Source organism: Pecten maximus, chromosome 1, assembly GCF_902652985.1.
Source record: "Pecten maximus chromosome 1, xPecMax1.1, whole genome shotgun sequence".
Classification (NCBI taxonomy): Eukaryota; Metazoa; Mollusca; class Bivalvia; order Pectinida; family Pectinidae; genus Pecten; species Pecten maximus.
In genome coordinates, this window is record NC_047015.1 from 44,623,792 (window position 1) to 44,635,713 (window position 11,922).

The following is an 11,922-nucleotide window of genomic DNA, read 5'->3' on the forward strand; positions in this document are numbered from 1 at the left end:
TTACACGTTGCATTGAAAATGAAATTGGAAACGTACTTAAAAAGACTTGCATTGAAAATGACATTGGAAACGTACTTAAAAAAAGACAACAGTAAAACAAATTGGTTTTTTAAATTAGTAATGATTTAATGTTGTATAAATTGTAAGCGTGTAATACTTGTACAACACAGGCACAGAAGCAATATAATGATGAACTAACCGTCGAGGCACCCCTAGCTTCATAACAACGGACAAGAGATTCTGGACAAGAGTTTACGTCATAAGGTTTTATAACGAAAGTCCATCTACAGTATGAGCATCAAAATCCGATACCATTATAAGTTTCCCCTGAAAATCCCTCTCGTATCAAAAATAAGTAGTGTATAATGAGTTAAGTAAAAATATATAAAATACAATATTGTATACTTGTAAATAGTACAAAATGTATTGTCGAGAGCCGTATTGTATGCTAAAAAGTATAAGATAGGTCTATCATTATAAGGTAAGGAGAATACGTGTAAATTGGGGGAATACGCATTCTATCCAAGTGAAGTGTACAGCCTAAATTGTACCGTTGTTATTAGATTAAAAATATATACCCTACAATCTACATGTACAGATACTACTAAAATTATATACAATTACTTCACATACAAAGTATATAACATTATACAGCTATACACTATGTATATCACACGTAAAGTTGTATACAAAGTATATAAAGTGTACAGTTATATACAAAGTATATATAGTGTACAGTTATATACAAAGTATATAAAGTGTACAGTTATATACAAAGTATATAAAGTGTACAGTTATATACAAAGTATATATAGTGTACAGTTATATACAAAGTATATAAAGTGTACAGTTATATACAAAGTATATAAAGTGTACAGTTATATACAAAGTATATAAAGTGTACTGTTATATACAAAGTATATAAAGTGTACAGTTATATACAAAGTATATAAAGTGTACAGTTATATACAAAGTATATAAAGTGTACAGCTATATACAAAGTATATAAAACTATAAAGTTATATATACCAAATATGTTAAGTTATTAAGTTATCTACTAATTATTTATAGGTATACAGTTACGTAACAAGTTTATAAAATTATAAAGTTACATACAAAGTATATAAAACTATGAAGTTACATATAAAGTATATCTATTTTTTACATACTAAGTGTATAAAATTATGCCGTTACATGCTAACTTTATACAACTATACTCATTTATATATAAAATCATAAAGTTAAGTACTATATTTAGAAATATACACTTATATACTGTATAAAACTGTATAGTTAAATATACTAAAATTAAGTACCTGCATGAAATCCTCATATTTTTTATACAATAACTAAAACAATGTCAAACTGTACATATATTACAAATACAAATATACAGATACCTGGCGAGGTTAGATAAAAGGAGATAAATAATCGTAAATAAATGCTGGAATTGAAATAATATTATTAGAATAAAAACATTGTCTAAAATAATAAAAATGTTATGCTTGCTACTTGAATACTTGGAAAACTTGGTTCAGGCAAGGGGGTCTGAAAACGTACGAAAATTTCAGTTTGTTTACCCAACAGATTTTGGTGGCAAGATGAGTTATTTTGGTTGTTAATATCAGTTTGTTATATAAGCGACAATTGTTGAGCAATAACTGAAATAGTAATAGGTTAGCATCTATACTTTATATAAATTGTAAGGCATTTATGTACGAACTCATTGCACTATTAGTCTAACTCTTCCACCAAGATCACAAAAACTTCACACATATGCTCTCTCTCTCTCTCTCTCTCTCTCTCTCTCTCTCTCTGTCGGTCTCTCTGTCTGTCTCTCTCTCTCTTGCGTGCGTGCGTGCGCGAACTAGCGTTTATGTACATGTACTAGTCACATGCAGTCTCTCGTGCGTGCCCGAGTTAGCGTTTATGTCATAGTCACGCGCATTCTCCCTAAATCAATCTTTCATTCACAAACATCCATTATAATGCATACCATTGCTCGCTCGGACTGGCAAATCCATCATGGTAGGTTTGAGTTAAAACTTTTATAAGTACGTATCCACCATAACAGAATTAAACGTATAACAACAAAATCAATATTTAAAGCTCAATTTTGTATCGCATCTTTTCTCCCACATAACCTCTGCTATATGTATAACTTATAAGTAAAATAAGGCTATACCAAGATGGAACCCAAACCGATAAACTGGTATTATGTTAAACAAATAGCCGTTACACGTTATCAAACAATTAAAACACGGGTGGGTCTTATGGTAGGGACAGTGTTTCTAAGCCCCAACCTGTTTGTTCATAAACCAAGGTATTTTCATACCATATTCTATCGGGCCTGACAGAAAAAAGGTCAATCGCGAATTTTTCGATATCTGTGGATCTGGCCCTTCAGTAGACAACCTTGGCGAAATCTAGGTGTCTGGTTTGAGAAATATTATCTAACCTAGATACGATATATAGAACTATTTGGAAGAATATAGTCATTGGTGGGTTATCCTCTACCCTGCTTTCACTGTGGACGATCTCATGGTATGAACAACCGCAGTCACTCAAATGTTTAATGTAATTTTGCCAGTTGCCTGTAATGAAGAGAGGAGGATGTAGATGACCCAAAGGGAAACAAAGAAGATGCTGCTGACGTATTTGGGGATCTTAGGTCCACCCAGCTCAGCATTACCGAAAATCGACAAGTTGCGTCTCAAGATGAGAAACAAGATGGCCATAATGGCGGCTACCGTGTAGATAATCACAGTGAACGAGAGTGATCCGGCGGGTACATGGAAATCTTCTCCCTGGAATTAAATAAAGACATTAATGGTAAAACAATCTTTATTTTAATATAAACATTAAACATGTAATAATGAAGCAGATTGGTACTGGTATTAGTTTAATTAGTTTCTGGGTCCTATTTCACTGTGTGTACTAATAAATGGATGGTATATTGTAACTTTAAGTTACGAAATAAGAATAGGTTTATTCTAAAAATGCACATGTAAATCAGTAACAGTATAGTATCTTTAACAAATACCCGGGAACATAACCTTAAAGTGTATGTTAAATAGATAATCTGATCCATGTGGTCCTAAAACAATGTACATCACTGTATTTTTAACTTAGTTAAAACGTAAACAAGCTATTCACGTGCGTTGGCCCAATTCCTTTAATTGAGATACAGGTTAAATCTATTACATCGAGTAAACACAAAGAATCGTAGTTCAGACTGTTCAGCGGTTTGCACAAAAAAAAAACACGTATTATTACCACACTTTAATACAAATAGGGATTTAAACAGTAAGCCCGAAAATGAATTTAAACCCATCATGCAGTTACCATGTATTTCGTTCTCCAATGATTGACTGGTCGTTGATACTTAAGAGCCTGAAGTGTTGATAAAGGAACGTGATATCTAGAAAGGAAACTTTAGTTATAATGCCAGATTGAATGCTACTTACAGTTTTGACCATCCAGTAGATTGCAGCGATGGTCCAAGGCAGTCCAATTCCAAGGAATACGTTGACAGAATTACTACCGTTGATATTGCCTACGGAGCTGTCTGCTGTCTTCTCGTTTACGGCAGCGTGTTTACTAGCGAACGTATCCGGTACACTGGTTCCGAGGGCGACGAAGGTGATGGCGGTGATACTGTCTGGGAGGCCAATCAGACACCCAAAGATTCCAGCCAAATCTCCAATGATTGCGGTCATGAACCCAATTGCAGCTAGGGAAAGGACGAAAGCCGGCCATCCGTTCCAGTATTTTGGTGGAGGTAGGAAGGCGAACAAGACCTGTAAGTAATGATTAACATGTTACAGAGATATGGTAAGTGTATTATGATGCAGTGAGTAAAACAAGATCGTGGATACGTAGAATTTATACCCGTACAAGACACATGTAGTTATACAGTCTCAAGGTTCATCTATTTTCTTCCTTTACATCAGAAAATTCCTGAACACATTTTTGTCCCATAATTATAGAATTTAACTAATTTTTCTAAACTAAGATTTCCCCCCTTTATCCAATAATGATTTATCAAGGAAAGTTTTAAGTTAAGGAACATTGGTGAACCTTGGACCAGGTATTCTAAAAAAAATCTAATTGGTCGTCTGTTCATGGTCAGCTACGGAATATGTTGCTGTTTGAAAATATAGGGATGTGTCACCTTAATCTGATGACAGCGACCATGGGGCCTTTTGAGGTTTGTATGTTTGAAGAAGTTATCATATGGACAGGTACGTTGCAAGAAGCATCAACAGAAACAAACAGAAAACAGAAACAACAAACAGACTAAAACTAAAAGTTGATTGATAGTCAGAACTATTTAAATTCTTGACACTTTGCTTGCTGTCCATCGAAGTCTAGTCCCGAACACAAGGATGTGTGGCACAACGCTTCCCAGTGGTATAGGCCTATCTATGCGTGACATGTGGTATCGCTCGCCATACGGTACAGTTTGCTACACTAGATGTACTTACTTTCCAGAAGAATGTGAGGAAGTGTAGGATGTAGTCCAAGAAAGTAGCTTCTTCGATCTCACCGCCATTGACGTTCATAGCTTGTCGGAACTGTCCGACCCACGTGGACTCCTCCAACTGTAGATAATCCAGGTTTGCCTTAGTCAAGTTGAAGATCCTACTGACTAATCCGTTAAACTCTGTAAACAGTAACCAATGTATCGATTGATATCAACTTCCTCTTAATATCACGTAAAACCAAATTATGTAAACAGTATGTATCGTTTGATATCAACTTCCTCTTAATATCACGTAAAACCAAACTCTGTAAACAGTATGTATCGTTTGATATCAACTTCCTCTTAATATCACGTAAAACCAAACTCTGTAAACAGTATGTATCGTTTGATATCAACTTCCTTTTAATATCACGTAAACCAAACTCTGTAAACAGTATATATCGTTTGATATCAACATCCTCTTAATATCACGTAAAACCAAACTCTGTAAACAGTATGTATCGTTTGATATCAACTTCTTCTTAATATAACGTAACTGTTAGTGTTAACAGTAACCAGTATATCTTTTTGTAATACTTTCCTCCTAATTGGACGTAAAACCAAATGAAACATGACACACAAACCCTCCCACGCCTCCGGGGTGTTACATCACGTGTCACATACAGATAAGGAGAGGTAAATTTTAGTATACATTTGTATTTACATTTTTACCAATATATACTACTGGTCGGATTTGTGTTTTTTACGTGTACTTTTATTTTAAAACTCAGCAAGATCAGGAAAGACCTACCTTCATCACTGACGATAGTAACAATACATTTTGAAATCTTCCCCAGAACGGCACCACCATCACAAACTGTCAGCTCAACCTGGAAACTCTCGTCACGTTCTGGTTTCTGAAAATATAAACATTGTACATGTGATAATACGTGGTAATGATGTAATTTATAATTCAAAGAGTTTTCTTAATAACGTTTTAGATGTCTGAAGATACATCATTTTATAACCCACCATTAGCTATATTTAGTAAGTATTTACTTTTTTTTTACATATGTAAATATAAAAGTAACTATTAATTTGTACCCGTAGTTTCTTTATTTAAAAGGCCATTATTAATTTACTACATTACTCAATCTGATTAAAATCAGCTGTTACATGGCTACGTTTACTATGCACGATCAGCTATTACATGGCTACGTTTACTATGCACTACGCGTAGTGCATAGTAAACGTAGCCATGTAACAGCTGATTTTAATCAGATTGCTACATAACTAATTTTCTTAGCGATCATAGTTTCTTAAATTGATTTTCTTAATTTTTACAATCAGTTATTCATTTCTTACATTTCTTAATTGCATAAAGCGCCATCATTTTGTTACATGTATAAAACCTTACTAACTTCTTACAATTGTTACCTTAATTAGTCACCATTAATTAATTGCGTTTATCACTTACCATGCTGTCTAGAATATTAATATCGATGGTACGATTGGTCTCCCCATGATCGAACAGAAGCTCCCCGCTGCCGCCCTCGAACTCCTTGCCACTGATAGCGGTGATGTCCTTAGTCTCCCACTTGACAGACACGTGACCATCAGCCCCGTTCACTCTCTGGACTGGGATCCGTACCCTTCTATTACAATCGGTGGCGATGATGGTGGGCTTGGCGAATTCCAGTTTACCGGGTTCTACAATAGTGTTTCGTGTGATCATATATAATATTGCATACCAGACAGACTATGTTCTTAAGTTAAAATAAGCATGGCATTTCTTCCATTACAGATTACGGAAAATTTGCAAACGCAATTAAATCAACGACCAGTAAATCCTAGTTTAAATTATCTATATATATAGTATTTAAATATACATATTATTTATGTATACTCTAAAAACGTATATATTGTTTTCCAAATATGCAATGAGTTACTTTGAAAAGTTGGAACGATTTGCAAATCAGAAAACTTTAATGCTCTCAACGGTTTCCAAGTGTTTTGAAATTGTTCGCTAGCTCGAATGAATATTCAAACATACTTTATTATCATAGATGTTACAACTTAAAACCTTTCTCTACAATAATAGATTATACAATAGAGATGACAGCAATGTTGATAAAGTCACTATCACAATATCGTAAAACACTCAAACAAAACTTGGCGCTGTCTTGTAAACAGACCACATAAATAAACATAACGTTCTACATATTCACATTGATTTCCAGATACATGTTGGGTCATTTACAATATTAACACTGTATATGTCATAATTCAAGCTACTGTGTGGATTATACAGCCTTGCATGTAAAACATTTAATCGTCTTTTTCCAACGAAATGAAAATTAGATGAAAATGAATATTACGTTGAATTAAATATTTAAACGTATGGCCGCTCTCTTATGTTGTATAGCAACGAAACAATCATTCCATAATTTTGTTTTATATGTATTAAAAAATTGGCATGAACTTAACAATTGGACTTCAGGAACAAAATAAATTTCGGTGTTTCGTTTGCCAACTTTAGGAGGAAGAATATGACATGGTTAAATTATCATAAAGTTTATACATCCGAGTAAGTTTTTTCTAATCTGTCTTCTGTCAACTAGCGACTCCAGCTGAGTTTCATTATAAAGTCTTTACTGGTAAAAGAAAGCATACCAGTAATTATTCTTACTGCTTCAAGCTTTTGAGTTTGTTAACATCTCTCAAAGGGCATCGTCCCATACTAAAAGTACTTTACATGCATATTCCAATAGGGCAACATAAACACTTTATGAATCCTTTACAGATCTTTTTTTCTTATTTAACAAAAAATTATAACTTACGTAGCATTGATATTTTTTCATACATGATTTATACATTTCTGAAATATGAAGCGACCACTCTCAGTCTCTGCATCTGCACTAAATGTCACGCCTATAAGCGCCAATGACTTTCAATAATTCTGATAATTTCATCACCAAATGAAAGCTGAATCATTGTTCTACATTTACATAGATTATAGAGAATCCCTATCGTTTGGAGCTGGTAAATAACATCGGTATGTTACATGGACAATAGAACTATCACAGTCTCAAGATACACTTGCAATGCCGAATTGAATCTCGTTTGCATTTATACTGTAAATCTCTTAGATTGTGTGAATACATGATTTCGCGAACGCTGATTTAGAAATTCGCAAATGATAAAATATAAGGGCCACGGACTCTGCAGGACTCGTACATCTTGGCAGCTATCCAAAGGTGTTATGTTCTTACCAATAATTGCCAAAGATTTCAAGTTCAAATTATTTATTACTTTACGCTAATTAACTCATCAGTTTAGAGAAGACATATACATCAATAGAGAAGATTTCACAAAATCATTTATGCAGGTTCAGCCTTTGAGCAATTGAATGAGTGATTCACTCTCCTCGGGTATTAACGCGAAAATAAATCCCACTTCAATGTAAGTAATTAACAGTACTTTTAATGCCAATGAACGTTAGTCAATAATTACTATGGAACTGCATTAATAACACGTTTTGTATTGTTTGTTTAGGATTTAGCTCCTTGTCACAGATAACACTATACGGTGTACATGGAACATGGCAGCCACTGATGGGTGCCTTTATAGTGCAATCACACTGAAATGCCATACCCTAAAATGGTAGTTACCAGCTTAATGCACCACCCGGTCACATTATACTAACGACAGTCGACCAGGCCTACAGCCAGTTGTATTGGCGTAGGCCTACAGCCAGTTGTATTGGCGTATGTCATGACAGAGCAGCGAGTAACACTTTTATCTTTATCAGGGGACAGAACTCATAACCTTCCTCATTTGGGCGGACATTCAACACCTAGGCGATTATTTGTCAAATAAGACCTTCGGAAGAGTTGGATAGCAGACGAAAAACTACCAATATTTACATGTAAACAGAAGTAGGAAGCTTACCGTCGTCGTTGATGATGGTGACTTGACAGATGGAAACATTGCCGAGAGCAGCATCGTGTACGTCATCATCAAACCTGATCAGCTTGACGAAGAAGAACTCGTCTGGCTCCCACTCGTTGTCGTCCACGATCTCGATGTAGATCTGTTCGAGCTGATCCTTGGCGGCGAATTTAACCTCCTCGTTGAAAGTGATGTAGTCTTCTGGGGCCACAGCGGTACCGTTGATGGTTTCAACCCTGACGAGTACACAAGGTCAATGCGAAGTCAGTATCAAAGAGCTAGAGTAGCGATAATCTTTGAAAATCGAACGGTTCATAGGGATAGGATACGGAAGATATAGATCTGTGTCATTGAGTTAGGTGATTATTGGGTATAGGAGGTAAAGCAGCAGGTCCCAGTTTTATCAATTTTCCTTAACTTAATTAAGAAATTTTTAATTAAAACTTTTCCGAATAAACAGCATTACAGAATTTAAGATAAGTTCTTAACTAAAATCTTTTTCTTGCAATTAAATAATGTTTTCCTTAACTTAAAGAACTTTGATGAACCCGGGACCATGAATGATTGACTTATTTTGGAATAGAAAATCATGACGGCTGTGAAATTATAACTTCATCGTTGTATAATTAATTAACACTGAAAATGCTATGTTCGCTAGGGTAGCCGAGTCATGTCTGGGGCGTGTGGAGAAAAGGGGGGTATACCTGACGTCACTGATTTGTCTGTATGTCTAGGGGGGGGGGGGGGGGGGTGTTCTGATTTACCTGACAGTCACTGATTTGTCTATGTTGCCGTATCGTCGGATGCCTACTCGAACTCTCTTCTCACTCTCCAGGACAGATACCGAAGCCGCTGTAAACTCGATCACAGCCTTTTGTCCGCCTTCCGAATGGTCGACGGCCTTGGCACTCTTACGCTCCTCCTCCGGCAAACGGATGTTATTATAGATCTAAAAAAAACAATATGCTGACGTAATGTACACTACTACCTAATTCACAAATTCAGAGTATACTAATATACAATACGTACTGTAATCTTGTGTCATAATTGGATACTATGAGGGCACAATATATGACTATATAATTCATATGTCATAGCATTGGCAAAATATATTTGTCATCATATTAATCCTTATATCTTTCTTCGTCGATTTTTTTGCTATAATTATCAATTTCACATCATTTCATTCATATAATATAGCGATGTTTACAATATGAACCACATGCTAGTCTGTGTAAGTTGTCGTTTGGTCACAAATGATCTGAAAAAATATCAAAAAAAAAAAAAAAAAAATCCATTTGTCATTCTCTCGAACGTTCAGTTTAACAATTTCCTTGTTTACCAGCTCACTAACAAACAATGGACTAACTAACAAACCCGCAGTTTTCGTGTAAAATTTTCCAAACGAGTAAAGGACATATTTTTCAAAAGATGTTCACGTTTTTTCTTGAAAGTTTCATCAACATTTTAAAGCAAACCAAGAGATGACTTATTTATGGATGAATCCGTTAATAAATTAATAAATACTGGGATCGACATTGCTCCTTGAATAGAGGACAACTAGACTTGCCGTAGTTTCTGTCTGATTGTTTAACAAGATGACAAAACACTTTTTAAGAGGTTGAAGCCGTGTGATAACTTGAGTCCCAAATTTCCACCTTTAGATTTATTAACATCTGTTGCCGTTAACCACAATGCAACATATCGGCTTATGATCGTAAACACATGTTACTGATATGGCTATTGAAGAATCTATAGTTCTGAGCAATGCACGTGTGGGTTTACGCGGCAAGAACATGTTACTGATATGGCTATTGAAGAATCTATGGTTTTGAGCAGTGCACGTGTTTGTGTACGCGGATAACATGTGTCGCATGTTCTGACCTATGGCGCCATTCGCCCACATGTGACAATGATAATATTTTTTTTTATACATATCGATCTTCAGGCTTGGTGACAACATTAACATCACCATATATCGATTTCTGTGCAGAACAATGATTGATATTTTTTCTGGCACTACAGATTTACCGAACCATCACCTGCGCCCAATAAAAAAAGGATAAAAAACTTAACAATCACATACAGGTGTTGACTTGGCCTTTACCAAGCTTTGTACACAATAATAGTAATCCCCTTGGAGGGTTGGACAGTGCGAGTGCAGTAAGATCCCTTGATAAAGTTGTAAGATTGTAGACAAATTGACAACATATGAGCTCTCTACGTTAGACCTTTATTCTACAGTATAAACTCTACTTCTGTTTTCTCGGTCTTTACTTACAATGTTACCAGCGGGGACAGCTTACAACTAAGCTGTATCAATTTCTCCCATCGTTTATTGTCTACCCGTTAATGGTAGTATCCCTGTATCCCCTGTCTACGGTGATTACATGTCCCAGTGGATTCGATATTCAAAGACTTGTTCCCACTGTCACGCGGAGAATCTGATAAGGTGTTTCAGAAGAGTTAGCGTCTTTTGTTTAATATAGGCACCTGTCATAAAATCTAGGTAGACTTTGGGTTACGTCACATTCTCAAAATCAGAGCTTTGTTATGTGACAATGGAACCACCAGACAGATAAACAAACATTTAACACGTCTCACTTCATATCACACAAGGAAACAGAATACGCCCTAATGGGATCTGGATGTTAACCATTAAACTTGTCTATGACGTCAGCACCCTGTGTCTCTCATAACCTTGTATTGTTGCAAAATATTTTATTTGAAAATTTTGCCCTTTGTGTTCCCTTCCCCTCAGCCCGTTTGTGGCCAGCTTCTTCTTGAGTCAAACTACTGATCAAAATCGAACAGTAACCTATCTAGGACATACCCCAGTACAATTATTCCATAATTTGTCCCCGACTCACTATTGGACCACTGTGTTGTTAGCTTACCCCTTGGAAGGACGTCAGGACGTGCGGGACTAGACGTTTACCGCCTGTGATTCCGCGAGTTGCGTTGATTCGGTACCACATACGACCGTGCGACTGATTCTCGGCAATTTTCGCAGCGGCTAATTTAGCAGCTTCATCCTCCGGCAAACCATCTTCACGCGCCTCGTGTCCCAGCTCCTGCAATTACATATAAAATCATACCATTGTTTTATTGCAACCATAATAGTCAAAGTATTATATGTTTATCAATTGAAAATAGAGAGGGCGGAGACTACCGGATGTTTTCCACATGACGGTTGTCTTCAACATGCCTTAAATACTAGAAAATGTTTATTTTAATCTTGAAAAATCAGAAGAAATGGGCGCGACACATGTCCAACGACTTGAACATATAAACCACATATCCAGGATCTATTCGACTAGTGGAGAAACAGTACGCATTCAACCGTTATTTGAAGTTTTACATAATCGAGTATGTGTACCTTTGCGAGATTCATTAGAGAGGCGTCTCCTGAAGTACGGCTGTCCAGCGCCATGGTCTCCTCTGGGTCCTTGCGGTCCTCTATAAATTAAGCAGGCAATTTAGTACTCATTAGTTTATAATCGAGA

The 11,922-nt window shown here is 35.9% G+C and overlaps 1 protein-coding gene across 5 annotated transcripts in view; it reads right to left on the minus strand.

The window, feature by feature from the left end:
• Positions 1–101: 101 nt before the first annotated feature.
• The window catches only part of LOC117334675 (sodium/calcium exchanger 3-like), a 33,732-nt gene continuing 21,911 nt past the window's right edge, over positions 102–11,922 (minus strand). For all 5 annotated transcript variants that reach the window (XM_033894464.1, XM_033894456.1, XM_033894448.1 and 2 more), the window contains exons 4-12: positions 11,796–11,875; positions 11,314–11,490; positions 9,181–9,365; positions 8,417–8,652; positions 5,943–6,175; positions 5,277–5,382; positions 4,488–4,666; positions 3,468–3,800; positions 102–2,807 (exon numbers count right to left, since the gene is read on the minus strand). In XM_033894464.1, the coding sequence (XP_033750355.1) occupies positions 2,565–2,807; positions 3,468–3,800; positions 4,488–4,666; positions 5,277–5,382; positions 5,943–6,175; positions 8,417–8,652; positions 9,181–9,365; positions 11,314–11,490; positions 11,796–11,875 (1,772 nt within the window). In that variant the 3' untranslated portion in view covers positions 102–2,564. The remainder of the gene's footprint in view (positions 2,808–3,467; positions 3,801–4,487; positions 4,667–5,276; positions 5,383–5,942; positions 6,176–8,416; positions 8,653–9,180; positions 9,366–11,313; positions 11,491–11,795; positions 11,876–11,922) is intronic.